This window comes from Protopterus annectens, chromosome 7.part0 (genome assembly GCF_019279795.1).
Source record: "Protopterus annectens isolate FY-2018-M chromosome 7.part0, PAN1.0, whole genome shotgun sequence".
NCBI lineage: Eukaryota > Metazoa > Chordata > Ceratodontiformes > Protopteridae > Protopterus > Protopterus annectens.
The window spans coordinates 1,502,819,425-1,502,841,382 of NC_056739.1; the positions used below are offsets into that span (position 1 = coordinate 1,502,819,425).

The 21,958-nt window shown below is 40.4% G+C and overlaps 1 protein-coding gene across 2 annotated transcripts in view; it reads right to left on the reverse strand.

The window, feature by feature from the left end:
* OGG1 (8-oxoguanine DNA glycosylase) overlaps positions 1-21,958 on the reverse strand; it is a 568,013-nt gene that overhangs the window by 479,078 nt on the left and 66,977 nt on the right. For both annotated transcript variants that reach the window (XM_044078043.1, XM_044078042.1), the window contains exon 3: positions 8,859-9,313. In XM_044078043.1, the coding sequence (XP_043933978.1) occupies positions 8,859-9,313 (455 nt within the window). The remainder of the gene's footprint in view (positions 1-8,858; positions 9,314-21,958) is intronic.

Here is a 21,958-nt window from a genome sequence, read left to right on the forward strand (position 1 = left end):
AGAGGGGTGGGGAGTATGTTTATTAAGTTTGGATTTGGATAGAGGAGTCTGGTAGAGCTTAGGTTTATGTTTGTAGTCAGTAAAGTTTTACTTTTAGGAGAAGGATAGGCTGGGAGGGAACTAAAGAGGTTGAGATATTGTGATAGTGGGATGTAAGGATGTTGTGAGGAGGAAAAGGGGAAGGGTGTAAGTGAAAATCAGTATAGGAGGTTGCATGGTAAAGAGGTAGTAGAAGGAAGGGTAATAAGGAGATACGAATTGTAGGAGGAGGGGAGGGCATGTTAGTTGGAGTCAGAAGAGATGGAGAAGTGATATTAGGTGGGTAGCGGGGAGTGGTAATGAGAGTCAGGTGGGTTGGAGGATGGGGTGGGGGAAAGGTGTGAGAGGATTGGTTGGGGGAGTGGGAGGGATTAGCAAGAGGGGGAATAAATGTAGGACCACCGGGGGCGGGTGGAAATTGGGGGCAGGGTAGGGGAGCGGAGTGAGCCCGTGCGGGGAAGAGCCAAGAAGGCGAGAAGGACCAAAAAAAAAAAATCAATCAGTGACCTGGGTCTGGAAAAGGAGAGCTACAGCTAGGGAGCAGGTATTCTGGTTACTAACAGTGCTTTTCAGTTATTAACTTTGGGTTTTTGGTTTGGTAGGTTACACTCTAAAGAATGTGCAGGAGCGTGTGGAGGTAATTTCACAGATTCAATAGGAGAAGGGCAAAGATACTTTTAGGCAAAGTAAATAAGTGGAGCAGGGAAGAAAAGGTTAATTGCTGGTCTTTTTAACAGGAATACGATGCCACCTAGTGGACAAAGGAGGGAGGTACATTAAGGAAAAGAGGTTCCTCCAAGAAAATTAGGTATAGAAAGTTAAATAGAGGCAGTGGGGGGACTACGGGAGGAGACTATAAACCAAGGTTGTGGAGGGCACTGCAATGGCCTGTGGTAGGCTACTTTCAAGCACACCAAGGTAGGATGCTGCTCAAGTTTAAATAGTCACAAGAATAGCATATTTAAAACAGATTACATACACTGAGTTTCTTTAGCAATGGGGAGACAAGGTCCCAGTATTTTTAGAGTAGTTCAAGTAGAATTGTCCACAGACGTCTTCTCTTATAAAGGTGGGATTTTCTGTTAAATAGTAAGAAGGGGTAAACACCCGAGGGAGCAACTGTAAAAGGAGAGAAGAAAAGCAATGTTAAAATGGGGGTAGGGCGAAAAAATAGGACGAGGGAAAGTGCAGGAAGAGGTGAGTTCAGAGTACAGGAGGGTAGTCTTACAGAGTGGAGTAAGAGGAGGAGAAAAACAAAGGATGAAGAGTGCAGGCTGAGGGAGAGAAATAGGAAGCAGAGAAAAAAATGGAGGCAGAAACAGTTGAGCAGTTGAAGAAAACAGTGGTCGCTAACAGTATACAGCTCTAAGCCGTATCCGCAGCTAGATAAGCTAACGCTGAAAAGCTGTGTCTGTAAGTAGAAGACACTGTTAAACATTAATAGTCAAAAAAAGAAAATAATATGAAACATAGTAATGAACAGATATACCAATATCTAGCTAAAGGCTAGGAATAAAGGTAGGATGTATATACAGATAGTACTAATCTCAAACAGATACTGTTCTAAACTCATATACCTAAATCTTATATACAAATATTGCACTAAAAACTCAAGCAGATATAAAGCAGAAGCTCCAGACGAAGGTGGAACAAGCTAGAAGGGCTAATGGGATGGAAGGGAAGAAAAAGGAGACTGAGTGAGTACTACATGTGGTAGTGAGGGGAAGCTAGGTGTAAGTTAGTTGGATATGTACTTGGAGTTGAGATGAAGTGAGGTAGTTAAGCATGTTATAACAGGTCTGAGAGATTGAGTGAAGAGGGAAGGGGAGGATAAAGGGTGAGCCAGAGCCTGCAGAGGAAGGAATGCAATGATCAGACAGCGTGAGGCAGGGTGCTAGGGTAGGGGAGAGGAAGGAGAGGTAAAAGGAGGGTTACCTAGTCAGGATTGGTGCATAGGCATAACCAGAGACTTTTTTTTAGTGCAAACTTGAAGTGATTGCAAAAAGGTAGTGTGGTTAAAGAGGGGGATTGTTCCATAATCTGGAAATGACGCAGGAGAATAGTGCTTCTCCTGCCGAGTTCTTGGGTTTGGTCACTAGAAGTAGATTTTTGCTGCTGGAGTGTAGACATCTAGTGCAGCAGTAGGGCTGGAGAAGGTTTTGAAGGGATGGGACTTTAAGAGGATGGTTTACTAACTTGTGGGCAAGGGAGAGTTGATTCAGGTGAAGAAGTTGAGGGAGTTCAGTTCTCTAAGTGAGATACTGTGGTGGCTGCGATAAGATGCACCAGTGGCAAACTTAGCAATGTTATTGTAGCAAGCCTTGAGCTTGTTTAGGTCTGTTTGTCTAAGGTAGGTAAGTATAGGAGAGGTGTAGAGTAAAGTTGAGATTAGGTGGGAATTGGCAGCAGAAATTCTGGCACTCTTGGTGGGGAATTGTTTGTTTCTGTACAATGCACCTAGTTTTTTGTGAAACTTTTTTATGGTAAGAGAAATGTGAGTTTCAAATCTGAGATTGTTATCAATCTCAACACCAAGTAGTTTGGAGTGTTCTGTTGGGGAGATAATGGTATTGTCTTTGGCGAGAATATTAAAGTGGGGGATATTTGGGTTAGACTTAGTGGGTTGGAAGAGAAGGAGTTTAGTCTTGCTAAGGTTGAGTAATAACTTGGCATTAGATAGACAGTTTCCTACAGATGAAAAGGCTTCCTGTGTGATCTTGTGAAGTTTAGGTATAGTTGGGGCTGAGCAGAAGAGGGTGGAGTCATCTGCATACTGTATAAGAGAAGCATGCTTGGTTGCTGTGAATAGATCATTGGTGAAGTGAGAATAGTAGGGGACCAAGGATGGAGCCTTGGGGAACTCAGAGTGTTACAGGAAGTCGAGGAGATAGGTCACAATGCCAGACAACCAATTTTTGACGGCCAGTTAAGATAGCTGTGAAACCGATCTGTAGCTGATGGGAAAAGGATAGGTTAGTGAAAACGGAGATTAGTAGTTTGTGTGAGACCATGTCAAAAGCCTTGGATAGATCCAGAAATATAGCATAGGAGAACAGGCCATTATATTTTTATGATGGACAGCATTAGTGAAAGAGAACAAGGCAGTAGTAGTTCTGTGGTATGGCCTGAAGCCATGCTGGGTGCTGGAGAGGAGGTTATTAGCTAAGAGGTAGTCTAAGACTTGAGAATGGATGCATTTCTCAAGTATCTTGGAAATTAGGCAAACTGATTGGGGCCACTCTCTCATAGCAGGCATGACAGCGAGAGCCCATTTCCACAAAGTTTGCTTAGAAGCCAGCTCACAAGCATCCCCTACCCTACAAGATCTTTAGGGAAGATTCCTTGCACCCAGAGAATGAAGGAGCTTGAGACCAATGACAGGTCTGATGGTTGGTTGGCAGAGGTAAGAAAAGCACACAGAAGACAATGATCTGGTATTGTGAGAGGTCCTTCTCAAACTGGAAGGAATATCTTTGTTTTGGCCCTTTCCTCTCCTGCAGTTTAATGTCTTTAACGCCAAGCCTCATTATGCTAAAAGGATATGATCCCATTACAGAGCCCTTTGGGGCACTGCTGGTAACCTCAAATGGAATAGAAAGGTAACACCAACAAAAAATAATTATTGTGAACAACAGTGACAAAGTGCATTACAACACATAACACTTCCCAAGAAATTACTCTTTTCTGCAAAAAAACAAGCTCCATATCAACATGGGAGACTGGGCCATCTTGCACGAACTCGAGGCACATATGCAATAAGCTTTCAGAGAACAATTAGCCATTCAGAATTGATTTCTTAAGTATGGCCTGTATAGTGTCTCTGCCAGTCTTAAACATTCAGAATTGACACATGGTTTCTTGCTTGTATACTTACTTAGACTTTTTGTTTACCTTTTCCCCAGCTATACTCCATTTGCCTACAAATACATGACTTTGTCTCCTGGCAAGTACTGCAACCAAATCTTCACCATCTCTAGAAAGTATGAATGTCTCTCCAAACACCATCATATTGGGTGACTTCAACTACCCAAACATAGACTGGGAACATTACTCAAGCCCCAACACCGTAGCCCAAAGGTTCCTGGAGTTCATAAACTCAAATGCTATGGAACAACTAGTCACCATTCCCACAAGAGGAGAAAATATACTAAACCTGATCATCACAAACATGGGGACAAAATGCTCCACACTGGAAGTATATCCCTCATTGGTGAGATCAGACCATAAATTAATCTCACTGGAGATCCACATCCCGCCCCCAACCCCAGCAAAAAAGACCACAGTGAAGAACTTCTCAAAAGCAAACTTCACACTTCTTAAGACTGGAGTGGTATCCTTCAAGGCCCCGAGCCAGTGGAAACCACAACCCACGCTGCTGAAACCCTTACAAATGCCTTCTACGAGCACCTCCAGGAATGTATGGATCAAGCAATCCCTAATAAAATCAAGACCCTTTCCACCAAAGGCAGGCACCGGTCTGGTGGACCCCAGCCATAAACAAACTCTACAACAAGAGGAGAAAGCTACTACATGACAGAGCAAAATCCCTAAAAGGGAAGGCATCTCTGATCACTACTAGCAAAAACTACGATCACTCATAAAATCATCCAAGGCCAACTTTGAGAGAAAAATCGCTAATGACACAAAAGACAATCATAAGGCCTTCTTTAGCTATGTTAGAAACCTGGGTGGAAACTCCCAGATATGCTCAGAATTAGTCCAAAATGATACAAAAATCACTGAACCCACAGACATTGCCAACATACTGGCAGAGAGGTTCAGTGCAAATTTCTCTCCTCCCTCCCCCCCAAAAGGAGAAATATCTATCCCACCAGAGTCTAGCCTCCCAAACATCTCAGATGCCCAGGTGAGAGCTGCTCTCTCTAAAGCAAAAAACACAGCATCAATGGGACCCGATGGTGTCCCCGGCTGTGTGCTGCACGAACTCAATGAGGAACTAAACCCACACATAAGGCTGCTGTTTAATCTTAGCCTTACTACAGAATATGTACCCAAAGAATGGCGTACGGCAACTGTGGTCCCACTCCACAAAGGCGGTGCTTCTACGGACCCTGGAAATTACCGCCCCATAAGCTTGACGAGCCTTGTCTGCAAAGCTATGGAGAGGATCATAATGGAACTCATAAATAAAGACATTGGGGACCTACAGACACTGGATCCTACCCAATTTGGCTTTGTCAAGGGCAGATCCTGCCTCTTGAATTTGGTCAACTTTTTCGAAACAGTCACTAAGGCAATTGATGAGGGTAAGGCAGTTCACACAGCCTACCTTGACCTAGCAAAAGCGTTCGACACAATACCCCACTCGGGCATCATAGAAAAGCTCACCAGCTTAGATGTAAACCCATATGTCACAAGATGGGTTGCAAACTGGCTCAAGGATAGAACCCACAGGGTTAGAGTTGCTGGTGCCATGTCAGACTCTAAGCCGGTCACGAGCGGTGTCCCACAGGGCTCAGTCCTGGGCCCCCTCTTGTTCGGCATTTATTTTTCTGAAGTGCAGGCAAACATAGGGGGATTGTGGCTGACAAAATTTGCAGATGACTGCAAACTGGGCACCATAATTGACACTCCATCAGACACAGACTTCCTCCAGAGAGGTCTCATAGAAATGGATAACTGGTGCCAGAGTCATGGCCTTAAGCTAAATGCCAAAAAATGTATAGTCATACCCTTTGGGAAAAACAAGGTAACCCCTAATTACCACATAGGTGGTAATCCATTAAACACTGAAGACGTTATCAGGGACCTGGGGACCCAAGTTGACAGTAACCTCTCTTTTGACACTCACATTGCCAAAGTGGTTAGGAAGACCTTCTACATTGCCCACCTGATCATGAAGGGATTCACATCCAGATCAGGAGAGGTCATTGTACCCCTGTACTCTTCACTTATCAGACCAATGATTGAGTACAACGCCCCATTCGGAATGTACCTTACCCGACACCTGCAGCAGTTGGAAAGACCCCAAAAGTTCCTCACCAAAAGGATAAAGGTGCTCAAACATATGTCATACGCTGCCCGACTGAAGAAACTCCAGCTCTATTCAGTCGCATACCGTCTGCTCAGAGGTGATCTGTGCCTGACATACAAGGCCATGTCCAACCCGGAATTAATGGACATGCTCCACCTCAAAAAATCCAAATCCACCAGAGCCACGAGAGCAAGAGACTTAAACCTCAACACGGATATAAATAGGACGTGCTGGAGGGACAGATTCATCACCCAGAGACTCCCTACACTATGGAACAGAATCCCAGTCCATGTGAGGCAGTGCCCCTCATTGACTCTGTTCAAGAGAAATCTTGACGAGTGGATGGGAGATCGTAGGTTTACCCCGGGAATCATCTCTGTGTCACTGCTGGAAAGAGGCACAGCAAACTAATGGGTATAGTATTCTCATCCTAAGGGGTGGTAAAAGCCACACACACTCTGGCTAGGCTTATAAATGCCCTAGGGCAGATAGCCTAGTATGAACCTATGAACCTAAGGAGGCCATTTTCAAACTAAAACTGAGGTGTAGCACAATGTCCTTGTATGAACCTATGAACCTAAGGAGACCATTTTCAAACTAAAACTGAGGTGTAGCACAATGTCCTTGTATGAAAGTGTTTTCAGAATTCTGTTTTGTTTTTGAGAGAGAAGAGTAATCCACAGGACCTGCTCAATACCTAATCCATCTTGCCTCATCAACTCATTCCTCCAAGGTCAACATCCAGCCATCTCTAATCTGGGCGACAGACCTACAATGCACTGATTCTCATTCAGAGGTCTGACAGGCCATTTTTTCCCCTGGAGGTGAGACCCAGGTATTAGAGAGCAAGCTAGTTTGCTGTTCCCATGAAGGTCTCCACCCCATCTCTCCTAACCCTTCCTTCCCTGTAAAAGGCCAGAAGAATCGCAATGGCTGCCTGAACAGTTAATGGTGTGCATGTTACCACTCGCTTCATTCCCAACTTAGCAGTGTGCACTGCTCAACAGTGTGAGCCTGCCTTATCTACTTCCACCAGTGATTACCTACCAGAGATAGATGTCATTAATGTAACAGGTTGGGCTCCCCCCACAAGATGGGTAAAAGTCCACCCTCTACTCCCAGTCCATCCAGTGCTGATGCCATTGATCAAACAGGTCATCATTAGGGCTCCATCCTTCTATGACAGAAGGGCTCTGCCTCAGAATACTGTTTATGCTCAATATGAATGCTACCTTGTCAGCAAAGTGTAGATGCACTCGTCCACATTCTACATTGTAGCAAGTATAAACATCAGTTCCAGGTGAACAGCTCATATAATATGAAAGTTTGAGTTTTTTTTCAAGACATATTTTTAAACTGTGTGATTGTCTTGCTTTTGTACCTTCTGCAGAATCAGTAGTGCTTTGAGCTTTATTCTTCTGGCTCTCTATTTATGAAGGCAATCCACTTTGGTAAGCCATGAGAGAAAGCCTATGAAAGTTGCATTTCAGTAGAAGCAATTAAGTGTACAAAAATAAATATGCCTGCTGTGAACCCTGTATTTGAGAGGTACTACTATAGTCTAATAAATTAAGAAAGAAAGTGTGCATTCTCCAGATGTGTGCAGTCCAAACATACTTGCTAGCCAAAGTGGGAAATTATGAGGCAGTGTACTACAGTGAGGAAGGTGCTGATAACATAGCCAGACACTTGGGTCTGAATCCAATCAGCTCCCACCATAACATTTTATGACCCCAAGCAAGTCTCTCTCAATCTCATAACCTAATTGGAAAACCATGGTGCAGTATAACATACTGTGTAAAGTGCTGAACTGTAGAACTACATACATGGGTCTAAATTCAGTTAGATCCTGCCCTTCTATTATAGGACACCCCAGCAAGTCTTTTGCCTCCAAGAAGCCCTTGTAAATGGAACTTAGGTATTTCAGAGCAATCACCCAGCTATTAAAATGTATTCAAATTTCTAAAAGAGCATTTCTCTACAAGTGAAGAAGCAAGCTCCATATCTACATGGGAGACTGGATCATCTTGCAAATGCACTTGAAATACAACTGCCTTTATAACAGTTTAAAGATAGCTGAACAATGATCTTTATTTGACCACTACTTTGAGTAGCCTGTAGTCCAGTCTGCTACACACAAAAACATTTGAAAATAATGTTACACTCATTCACTGATTCTCATCTTCAAATCCTACCCTGTGCTTTCAAGAGCTTTTAGTAGATTTGTCAGACAATGTATAGTGGTACTCTATCCCAATGTTTTTGTCTTGTTAAATTTTATAACCTCTCAACTGAAATGTTGGCATTCATAATGCAGAGTCCCAAAATGCAGAAGAAAAGATCAAACATAAAAGGAGAAGAGCAAATATGGAATGTCGTTTTTCTCTTTTAAACTTGTTCTTTGCAGGAGGGCAAGCCCCTTACTGCTGTGGGGAGCAAGCACCCCACACACCCGCAAACTTACATATACCAACTCTTGAGATTGTCATACCGCAGAGAAAAGTCAGTCTCAGACTTTGTATATCCAAGCCTAGACTCTTCTGTCATTCAGTCTTCACATTCTGGGACTTGGCATTGCAAGGCTCAACATTTCAAACTGTCACCAATTTTATACATCACATTTGGTAGATTAGTACATTTAAAACTGTTTAGATTTGGTTTTAGTAACCAGACGTGCAACAGACTCCTGTTTTTTGGAAAACATACATAGTAGAATACTCTGTGCTATGCCAGTCCAACACATATTTAATGTTCATCTATCTGCTTATTAATTTGGACAATCCTACAGCATTAATTCTGTACATAAATAATCATGACAACCTACCTGGGAATTCCTGGGCAACTCTTCTAAAGTGCAGATCTTCTTTTCCCCACTGTTTATACAGACTTTCCAGTTCAACATTTAACTGGAAATAGTCCATTAAAATATCCTGCTTTTTTCTACCTACTTTGTCACAATCATCTTCTGTTTTCTTGGACTTTACAAATATAAAATTATTTGATGGATTTACGGTTACAGTTTTGCCCATACAACTTATCTCAGCATCAACAGTGTTCTTACAGCACCCCCTTCGTTCCCTTTCTATTTTCAGCTCTCTGTGAGCTGAGGTTGCAGACTGCTTTGGTTCCATATTCTGTGACTCAAGGCCAACAAGGTCAACATTTTCTTCACCATCTAAGCAATATGTTGTATACCAGATATGATCATCCGTCTGGGTCAGTGTCCACACTTGGCTGGCTAAAACACCAGTCCAATGACTTGGATTTATTTGTTTCCATCTAAAGATATAAAAGACAAAATACATACTGTAAAGGAGAATATGTTCTACAACTACCAACCAGCAGTAAAACACCAAAGAAATGCATTCTGAACCCAAAAAAAAAAAAAAAACTATAACACAGCATTTGCATATAAATGATGACAGAGTAGCCTAATAACCTACTGTAATAGAGAATATAGAGTTAAACACCAACAGCAGAATAAAAGCCAGTAACACACATGCACATACATTCAGGGCATGAATAATAAAAGAAATCTGATTTAATGCATGTACAGTGCAGTGTCTGGCCAGTAATACACACAAGTATACAGTTCTATGGTAGACAAAGACAATATCCAGATGGGCATATGTACACAAGGAAGGTGTACACGTGTATACACACACACACACACACACACACACACACACACACACACACACACACACACACACACACACACACACACACACACACACACACAAGCAAGCATGCAGCAACAGTGAAAACAATTATACAACCAAAGCAAAATAACCAGGCAATAAAATAATGACTGAAGCAAAGCAGCACCAGATAAAAATGGTCAAAGAAACCAATAGCAAGACCAGTAACAGACACAACCTGATTATCAAAATTAAATACTTTGCTGTACTCTGAGGGATATAATCTGACTGTTGTACTAGCAAACTCTATCCCTACCTCTGTATGTCTAATGTGTTTGTTTGTGTCTTTCGGCTTTTCCCAGTTAGGGGTCGCCACAGCGGAACTCCGGTCCGCTAATGATTGGTAGTTGATTTTTACGTGCCGAGTTACCAGCCCTGACGTACAACCTTCAACGAAGGTATGCCCATTCACGCATGTCTCCACGCAGAAGACGCTCTAGCTGAGAATCGAACCAGACAGTGTCTTACTGTGAGGCGACAACGCTACCGCAGCACCACCACCGCGGGTCTGTATATGTCTAATGTGTAATCTTGCTATTTCCTGCTTCTCACACCATTTCTCTATGTTACTGTTACTCTCACTGCCCAAGTCTCTTATTTTAGCATTCTAGTATGACCGATCCCTTCTTTAGTTCTACATCTTCACCTCTTAACTTGATGCCCCCACCAGCACCAGACACTTTGCCCTTGTAAAGGTTCAAGACACAAACGCAACACTATTTCTTTGGTCATAACTAAATGACCACTCCCAAGTACTGAGGTACAGCAAGCTGAGATTATAGATGCATTCATATTCAAAGCTCTGTGTGCCCATTACACACCAACGCCTCCATGAAAACTTAAACACACTAAAGCTCAGCTGGCTCTCCAATCAATACTCCATCTTGTGATTAGCTCAGCAGACATCATCTCGACCTCCAGGCCACACATTTAACAGACCAACAGTCTGACTCAATGCTTCTCTGCAGGTAATTATAATAAATTTCTAGCTGATTATTAAAACACTTGTTAATTATCTCACTTAACCTGTTACTTTAATGTCAGTCACTTCCGTCGGTTGCACTATGAATGATAAGCAGAAAACCCTGTGAATACAAACTGCCCAGTCACAAACAATTAAGCTGCACTTCCCCAAAATAAACATGTCCTTTTAGTCCATACTCTCTTAATCAAATGTACTAACTTCACAGCTGCGTGACAAAATGATAGACACCTTAACAGTGTGAACTTAGTAATCCAATGAACTGTGATTTAACAGCTGAAGTACAACAGCAGCAAACACAGTCCAATAAATGAAAACAATTGTGAAAATGAGACCGACAAATCAGTCACATGTAGGGAAGCAGCATAGCTAGTTTTCTATTCTTCAATGTCACCATTCTTTTTCAAAGACAGACAGATAATTTAAAATAAAATTAAAAAAAAAAAGTACAATAAAAATATGCTCCAAAGTAAGCAAAACAAAAATATATATACTGCACATATAGCATTTCCTGACTTATATGCATGCAGATCCAACTGCTGCACATGCAGTGTAACACATATTCATAGATGCCATACCATATCTGTCTATATACTACTTGAATGGCTTCCTGGACTGCATACTATAATAACTACCTATGAACATCTGGACAAAGCCACTACTGGATAAACCCAATTGGTTATACCTGGGTTAAAAAAGACAATCTCTGTCAGAGATAAGTCCCTCTGTGCCTTACTTAAACACTTTTCAGTTCTGCCTTCACAGAGGGGGAAAAAAACTATTTATCACGCTATTTAGAAGAGGTGTACCACTATATTGTATACACATTTTATGTATGTATCTATATATATATATATATATATATATATATATATATATATATACACACATACACACACACATACACATATATATATATATACATACACATTTTATATATCTATACACACACACATTATATAATATATATATATATATATATATATATATATATATATATATATATATATATATATATAGGGGATATATTATATCTTTGAAGAGTCAGTTCAGAGAACGGCATTTTACATCAAAATGCTGTTCAGCGAACTGTTCATAGTGAGATCGTGATACAGTGAAGATCGGAAAATTTACCCTTTGGTCATTGTAGTGCGATCTCGGAATTGGTATATATAATTACCAGGGTTGTGGGTGGAGCAGTTCGCTGAACAGCTTTTCGACGTAAAATGGCGTTCGCTGAACTGACTCGTCGACTGACCATATATATTACACACACACTACACTACATGGGTGTACTTCAAATTAACAAAAACCCAATTATCCGAATATGAAATCACAGAGACGAGATGTCCAAAACCTGATTTTAATGAATGACCATATTGCCGAAGTATTTCTCAGGGTAAGTATCCCGTTGCCCAACATGGGGAAATCTGCCCTTTTCCCCCGCTGTAGTGCGATCTCGGAGTTGGTATATTTAGTTAGTGGGGATGTGGGGGGGCACAGACATCACCTGGGCGGGTTGGAAATAGTCAGGTGCGTTTCTTTCTGAAATGTTGGTCGACTGGATACTCACCTTGAGAAAAGTTTCGGCAATACGGTCATTTGTTAAAATCGGGTTTTGGACATTTCGTCTTGGTGATTATATTTGAGAGAGAGAGAGATAGAGATATGTGTACTTACCTCTGTTATTCTACGTGTGTTCAACTAGTATCAATCCTTATCTTCCCAGCATTAATGCAGTGTATCGTGAGACTGCAGCTCATGTGGATAACATTTTCATCCTTTTACTTCTGACATAGGCAAACAAACTTATATAAAAGTAATCAAACCATATTAACAAGTTTCCATTTACAAACATTATACATTACATTGTACAGAAGACTATATGTAATCAATTCAACACAATTGTTCACTTCCTGTTTTTGCTTAATCCTCATTCCTTGTCCAAAACATTTTTTCTGCATGTATTGTCATACAATTTCCATTTTCTATAAAATTTACTCCTACCCTTTTTCTAAAGATCCCACTACTTGTTCTATTAGCTCTGTTATAAATTTCCCTACTAAACTGGTTGGTTTAGACTTTGATTTATATTTTCTAATAATTGTTTTTTTTGGCAGCTACCAGAATTAAACAAGGCCTTACTATGTGTTGGCAATTCAGATCCTGTATCTCATCTCAGAAAAAAATAATTTTCTTAGTTACACTTACTTCCTTGCCCAGTATTCCTAACAGGATACTCCTTAGGGAATTTTTAAAGTCTGTCAACTCATTACACTACGAAAACGTATGCTGAAGGCATGTCTTTCTTCCTCATTACACCTCCAATATCTGTTATCGACCTGATGAAAAAGTCTTTTGGAGTCTGCTTGGGTATAAAAGTACCTGTGCAAGCACTTCCAAGCAAAACTGCTAAATTTTTAGACTTCGTTGCATAATTGGGAGCCATATATATTAGAGAGAGAGATAAGAGATAGCGAGAGAGAGCGAGAGATCTGCCCACTGTCTCTGTGAATTGCTCATCTAATCTCTCGTTCCAATCTCTTCTGACCTCTTCTAATCGATTCCTATAGTATTCAAAATTTTATATGCCCTACAAATTTTCCCATTCATAACAGCAGTTTCTGTTCTAGATTCAACTAGAAATTCAACTGGTGCATGTCTTTCACTTAAGATTCCCCTCTTTCTCTTTGCCTATACTCCGATATCAATCCCTGATAGGGAAGGCAATCTCTACTCTGCAGTCTCAATGTCTTCCTGGCCTCTTCCCATTCTATTACCTTTCCTTCTCTAATTATTTGTTCCCAATATCTTGGCTCCTTTGCCAGCTTCCTCTGGTAAATTCCAGACCCCTCTTGCCTATTGTCTATATCCTTAATAGCAGTCACCCCTATCAGCAGAATCTCCTTTCTCCATTCCCATGTTGGCTTTGTTCCTAGTATATGTTCTGCTACTTAATGAATAATATATTCTGTATGACTGATGTTATTCTCTTCTGCATCCAAAATTTCACTCTTTCCTTATTTCCTGAACCCCTCCCGCTTCATCATCATCCCTTTTCACTTTGAACTGTAGTTTTCTTCTTTTCCTCATTGTCATGCGAATGTGGAGTTAGTTCATTTAAATAAAGAGGGTGTTGTGGAGCTTAATGGAAGGCAAAGCCCTAATCATGGTGTGTACATTAATGGGGGCTTGCCCCCAGCAAAAAAGAACGCTGAGTTGTCACTTGTATAAGGTAATATTATCAATCAGTTTTGGCCAACAAGCTTGCATTTGGCAGGTTTACAGTGAACTGCTTGCACTGGAACCCAATACATATATGCAGACTGACACACAGATGCGTATGTACATATGCATATCTACTTGTTTGTTTTATACCAGTCATGGGCCTAGCATATGCATGAAACAAACAGATATTTTCTCTGTAGTACAAAATAAAATTTAAGTACAACCCTTTCACATAACACTATATATAGAGTAATCACATTAGTAAGGGATCAATCAGCAAAGCCTAATTACAAACGCCAAATCTGAAAAGACCAGTGAAAGTTACATTTTAAACACACACAACTACTGCACTGTAAGCACAAAAAATAATACAAAATTAAAATAAAAATACCAGACATAAATTGGGCTTCCTGGCATATATGATAGAGCCCTGACTGTGACCCTGACTGTGACCCTAACAACCTCAATTCAAACAATAGTTCAGGAGATGGAATAGCCATACAAGAAAATGACAGATGATTGACATTTGCCTTGCTCATCCTGGGTGAAAGGGATGGAATTACAGCTTGCAGCCAGGAAGTTTCAGGTAGAGACTGACAAGCATTTCCCAGTTGCAAAGCATACTATCATTCATTTAGTAGTGAGGAAGCTTGAGTGGGTGCATCATTTCCTGTGGTGGTGCACCGACATCATGTCTGCAATGTGCCCTTGTTAGATTTTCCCTTAACCTTCAATCTAAACATTCTCCCCCCTACGGCTGAATATATGAGCAGGTTCTCACCCTTCTTAAAGTGGATCATTGCTTTAGTCATACGGCGATTCTCAACCTGGAGAGGGAAAGCTCACTTGGATCTAGGGTTCCAGCAAGACTTTGTTGTACTCCTTTCTCCTAATGGAGGAGGTCAGAAGGGAACAAATCATCTAATGGGGAAAAAAACTGAGGTCAGCAGCAGGGGTGGACAGACACAAAATTCAACAAAACCCAGCTTTAACCTATGAACAAACCTAAACATTTAGCATGCAGCTTTAGAGAAAAAAATTAAAATAGTACAGTAAAAATATCCAATCCATACAAAAATTACATAACACAGCAGCAGACTTAGAATTAAAAAAAAAAAAAAAAAGAAATGATACACCATAATGATTTACATTTAAAAAAAAACCTAACACACAAAAGATAGCTCAAAACTCAGGGATAAAAAACGGAGGGAAAATGGCTCAGTATCAGGGAAATATTTAAATATTGGTCTTGTATACTTAGAAATTTGCTGGAATAACAGGTTTTCATTAGCATGCCTTTTCTGATGGATATGAAATCTGAAGCTCAAAGGTCTGCTATTACTACAGTTCTCCGTGATTGCCAGAAAACCAGATTTTGCGAGCCATGTAGTAAACTATCTTATCCACATAAAGAAAGACCGGATAACCAAAACTTCATCCAAAATCAACAGCCAACAAATAAAACAGCAAATCAAGCCACTACATATATACAGAAATAAATACATTACAAAACAATTCCTATCCAATCTCCCAATACTTACATCTGATAGGACAGCAGAAATCATGAACAGAAAGACATTTAAAAAAATCTCCTTCATATTAAAATATTGAGCCAGATTCCAAAATAGTTGCTCTTTAAGTCTGCCCTGATTCTGAAAGACCTGCTCTCAGGCTTTACACTAAAGTAAGTCACTTACACTATCTACAAAACAGGCTTACTATGGGGACTAGATTCCAAAACACCTGCTCTCAGCGTAAGGGGTCACTTACGCTAAGAGTACATCTTTCAGAATCGGGCTATACAGTACCTGTAAACTGCACTGTCAGGAAAGAAAAAGCCAAAACATACCCTCTTCTAGTTGTCATCTTAACAGAAGTACAAGAAGCATACCTTTACAGCAACACTCTAAAGGTTACCCTAGAAAATGTAGGCAGCATAAGCCTGACACTGACGGACTTAAAAAGTCGTCACTGTCCAATTCTCCATATAATAAAAGCAGGTCATTTCCTCATTACTTTTAAAGTGTGATGAAAAACAAGACTAACCGCACAACATCCCTCCCCAGTCCCAACGAAGTATTGTAGCTTTGTCAATATGAAAACTTGTAGTATCACTCGTACAACCATCTCACATAAAAGTTATGTACTCAACATTACAATACTGCTAGATAATCTCAGCCTATCCACTTCAATCTCTAGTCTTGTACCGCAGGTTCAAGTCAGCTTGGCACCAAAATCTCTCAGGCTCTAGCCCCTCCCCTCCTCTTATAATGCAGAACAATTGTTCATTTTATTCAGATTTACAAATCTGCTGCTCAAGAGCTAAACACTTCCCATAATAAACAGCCCCCTAACCAAATCTTTTCTAGGTCTTACCCAAATGAAAAGTCTGAGCGGAGGCAGTTAGTGTGCGTTGAAGAGAAGCACTTTGATCATCTAGATTACTATAGCCAGCACATAACATTTGCGTCTAGGATGATCCAGTCTCTCCTCTTCAACTTCTAAGACAGAGTCCCCAGCTCAACAGCAATACTTGTGTCTTAAGGGAACCACACATGACATGATGTTTCAAAATAAAGCCATTTACCTACCATAGAGATTACATCAAACTCAGCCACACAAATTTCATCCAAAGAAGTATTGCCAACCAATACTTTGGAATTAGCTGTGGCCCTTGTGGAATGCATTGGTGGAGATACTGGAATTTGTTTTCTACCTTGAGGCAAAACTTTTTTTTGTCCTCCCACGTAGCAGACGATCAGTGCATCTCATGCTGATTTCCTTCAATAGGTCTGCCATGGAGGGTTTCTCTTTTATGACCTATTTTTATATCCCCTCCCCTTCTCCCTTACGTTCACCATTTTTATCCAAACAGCAGGCATGCAAAGGTGATATGCTAGCATACTGCCCCACCTCTGCAGCAGCTCAGCCAATGTCCACCCTTTTTCCCCTTCTTACATAACCTCAATCAGATTCCAAATATAGGGCAGCTTTTCTATGACCCCTTTCAATAATACAGTCTAGCTCTGTCCCAAAACAGCTTTTTTGAGATGAACTGCTTTTTTCAGTGGGACTCTTCTGAAGGGAGGGCCAGTAACCTCCAATTAGTAACAGACAGCAATCTTGTCTAGAAATCACTTCTCCTTGAAGAGGAGTCTACAAACTGAGGTGAGGTCAGTGACCTGCTATTCCCACAGGAAGTTAGAAATGAGATAGAAATGAGAATAAAGTCAGGACTGCTGTAGTTGAGGAAGTAGAGATATCTTCTTTGGGATTTTGGCCAATACAGGTGAAGGCAAGAAAGTGTACTTTTCAAGATCCTTTCTTAAGTGATGAGGAATCTTTTTCCTCTTTGGGGTTGGTTAAATCTGGAACAGCATCAGGAAGGCAGATACAGGGATAATAACCTCCATAGTGGTGAGGGTCTGTTTACTGCTCAAGTGGTCAATGTCCATATCCTTAGAGGCTGAATAGCATTTCCCCATTAAATGAGCATCCAAGATGCTGGTCTCAAGCTCCTTCATGATAAACGGCATCTTCAGCTCTGCTATCCACCAACGCCACTACTCACAACATCCACAGGGTCAAAACTACAGCAAGTCCTGTGAAAGCTCACCTTGGTAATCATAAACTACCTCATTCTTGCTTTGTATATTACCCTGGAGTTCTAAGATCACTCACAACCCCTGCAGCAACTGCTACACAAGGAAGAACGAAACCCTGCATAGACCCAACCAAAGCTTTTTCACTTCTTAACAGTTGGAAGGCTACAAGAAAGACTGGCCTCAGAGACCCCCAATAAACCAAAGGATTCACACAGTATTCAGCTCAAGGATGCTTAGTAACAGACTTGCTCTCTTCAGTTGTGTGGTTTATATAGCATATGTACCTTGTAGGGTGCCAATGCAGCAGAGTCAGGGTACCTTCAAGCTTCCAAGATAGCACTCTTCATACTGGTCTCTTTGGCAGGTTGACAAAGTGCTTCTTTCCCAGGTAAATACATAAGCATTCCTAAAGGAGTGGGAACAAGAGTACTAACCCTATCTACAACAGACCTCAGGAAAATTAACTTCTCTCCAAAGGATGCAACATACAAGGGTGGGGGATGGAGGTGTAGAAGACTCACTGTCCTTTTCTGCCTCAGAGACAATGATCTCTGGGTCCTCACAGAAGCTTGAGAGAGAGGGAGTACCATGCTCACATTACTTCCTGATGTAAGACCACTTCCAATCTTAAGGAAGTGAATTGGTTGACGTAAGGACAATTCTTTTGACTATTCCAAAGAAAATGTAGGTTAGCACTAAGGGATACCCAATTTTGTGAAAAATTGAATTAGGCTCCTAGAAATAAAGGTCTGCAGCTTAGAGATTCTGTGTGCAGAAATAACCAGAAAGAAAAGCATCCTTCAGGATACAAATGTCAGCACCATCTGTTAGCCAGAAAATTAAATTCCTGAAAAGGACCAGGGTTCTTCAAAACAGGAAGAGCATAGCCCACCAAAAAAGCTGCTTGACAAGCTTGTGCTGAGTCATGGCTCTTCCCTGCATAATGATATGAAGTACTGAAATGGGAAAAGATGCATATAGGCTGTGAAATAAGTAGACCACAGTAAAATAGATGCCTAAAGTAGCCGATCACCACCTATAAATTAAACAAACAAGGCAGTACAGAAAATTTTACACCACAAACAGAATGAACCTCCTCCACTTCAGCAATTTACTTATTTATTGTTACATGAAGTCCAAGTGGATAGACCCTATTTGCTGTGGATGAGAGGGTAGAAATGTATCAAAACAACCGCTACACAACAGAAGCAACAATCAAATTTAAACATCTGTGTACAAGGCCTAGAAGAAAAAAAAAATAGTGCATGATAAAAGGAACAAAAACAGCATGCAAACAGCATAGAACATAAAATCAGCAATCAAAAGCACTGCACTTCTAAAAGAAGATACAGAAAGTATACTGGAGAATGCTGAAAGAAATGTTAAAAGGGAAAGGAAAAAGGATGGAGGAAGGTCTATTAGTATGTGAAAAAGACAGTGGCAATATAGCACGCAGTATGGCAGAGATGTGGGGGGGGGGGGTTGAAAGATCAGTAATCGTGTAATAAGAGAAGGAGAAGGAATGGTATGAAGGAAAAAAATGAGAATATGAGACTAAACATATGGCTAACAATAGAAAGCAGATATAGTAATCAAGAGACAATACAAGACAGGTAGGGGAAAAGGAGTGCTGTCTATGAGAAGACAATAGCTGAATGGATTTAGCTGAAAGTGGAGTGTAAGATCCAGGCCACCACCAATAAATTATAGTAATTTAAAGATCTTGTACAAAGGTTTGTAGTTAAACTGCTTTTACATAAAAGACCATTTACAGCCATCAAGCTTGTATTATTTTTTTTTTTTTACAAGTGATTTTTGTAAGGTTTACTTTACAAATCACCCTTTTAAAACTCCAGCTGATTGTAGAAGCTTAAGAGAGAGACACCTCCCAATGGCGTGCAGTAATATTAATGTTCCACCAGACATAACTGTATTATTGTTGGGACAATTTGTAAATGGGCTAATGAAATGTGTTGTTTGTCTTTTCGGCTTTTCCCGGTTAGAGGTCGCCACAGCGGAACTCCGGTCCGCTAATTATTGCCAGTCGATTTTTATGGTGCCGAGTTGGCAGCCCGACGCCCAACCTTCAGCGAAGGCACACCCATTAAACGCATGTCTTTCGGAGGCCACTTGACCACGGGAAGGACATGCAGACTCCACACAGAAGACACTCCAGCCGTGAATCGAACAGGAGAACCTCTTGCTGTGAGGTAACAACGCTACCGCTGTACCACCACGGCTTGGGCTAATGAAATGTGTAAATAATTATAAAGCACAATTTGGCCATCGCGTGTGTGCGAGCGAGTGTGTTTTTCTGTGTGTGCCTGTGTTTATGTGCATGCCTACCTGCCTGCCAAATCAAAATTATGTTGATCAAGCTTCATTTACTAATGGTAAGACTGTACTAGCAGGCAATGGGCCGACAGCAAGGTGGTGAAATTTTGGGAAGTCTTCTGTAACTGTTCAAAAGTAAAGCTCATTTGGGTGTGCAAGTGTTGGTCATAACCAGAGGCAATAGCATACACCTTCTGAATGCTGTTAAGGCCAACTATCCTTTTTATACTACCCAAACCATCACCTACCCTTACTGTCACTATTAACTATTGGCTTTGTCTATGATTATAAAACCCAACTGTCACACATTCATGAGCCACATCACTGGCACCAATTAAACTGTGTGCATGACAATGACACCCACATGTAGTTACGTTCTTATTTAGACCTACTGCATTTTAAAAAGGGCTTATTTTAGGAATCCTGATTTCATAAACATATGGTTCAATGACCCATCTTGTATTCCACAAATACTTGGTTACAACTATTTTCACTCAACCCAACTCAACAAACAAGAAGGTGGTATACTATTTTTTAGAAGTTCATTCTTGTAAAGTACGTTTGTAGAAATAACTTGAGGACATTAAATACTCCACACCCAGGTTACAATACCCATAACAAACTATAGCTATAGTTTTATAAAATTATATACCCCCATGTCATCTCAAAAACATGATTACTTCCTCGATAAATTTGTACCCTTCCCCGTAATAGAAAAGTCTTTTGTACTCAGTAACCTAAAATTATTCCAGCATTAAAGTCGAACTACACTCCAACCAATAATCAGGTATAAAAACTAACAAACATCTTAAATTTTATTAGTTTTGAACATGCATAGTAAAAATCCCAACAAGGGGAAGAACACATTAGATATCTTTAAAGACACTCCTGTCAGCTGTGCAAAGCTAAACGTTGTTCCACTCCCTTTCACACTCACTATAATGTTGTAATGTTTCTCATATATGCCAAACCTTACCTATCTATCCTATTAAAAAGGGACAATCGTTAATGATTTTTCAAATGGTAACTATGGTACTCTGAAGAGCCACTATTCATCAAGAAGTTGGAACTTCATATCAGGCCCTTACAGACAACCAACTGGTGAATCGTTTAACGGCCTCTACAACACTTTAAAACAACTGCATTGCTAAAGCAAACCCCATAAGGCCTTAAAAAGCAGAAAAGTCTTCAATAAGATCTTAATACTCTAAAGTAGTTATGAACTAAGCAATCTATTAAAATGAAATAAAAGAACATACACAGCCTGCAGTCTTTATTCAAAACAACACAGCAAAGCCAAGATCAATTCCATTTAAAAAGAACCAACCAGAACAATCAAAAGAAACAAAGTTTCATTTGCAGTAAAATTTGACAGCAAGGTCTTATATAACAATATCCAAAAAATGAAGGGGAAGAAACAAGAATGCAGTGTGCTACAGCAAACTGGCATTACCATGACATAGTCAGTAAACAGCAACAAAATAGCCTACTGATATGGAGCAAATTTGATACCACAAAAGGGGAACCCAGTTCTCTTTACCTCCCTGCATCACAATTACATCTGAAATTACATCCGAAATGTCACCTCTGCCCTCAGTAAGATCAAAATTACCAATTCCAAGGAATAAATAACATACCAAGAAGACTAATTTGTGCAGGTAAAAATAGCCTAACATATACCATTAGGGACATTCTTAACAGAAAATTAAAAACTGTCTGTGTTCCTGATTGAAATCACAGAAGCCTGTTTCCAGCTATCAACAAGAGAAGCAATTGCACAGATTTGAAAATTATAATCTGATCGGCTTCACAAGCATATTGTGGGGGTAATGGAGAGACCGAATAAATCAAAGCAGTTATTCAGACAAAAAAAAAAAAAAAACTAATTCACCATTACCTAACCCTGCAAGGTTTTTGTCAAACATAGCTTTTATATGGACTGAAACTAAATATGAAAAAATGCATTATTGTATCCTTTGGGAAGTTATCTATCCCAGGGAGCTACCACATTAAATAGTACAACCCTAAGAGCTGATCCATTTGCTGGGGATTTGGAAACTTATGTGGACAGTGA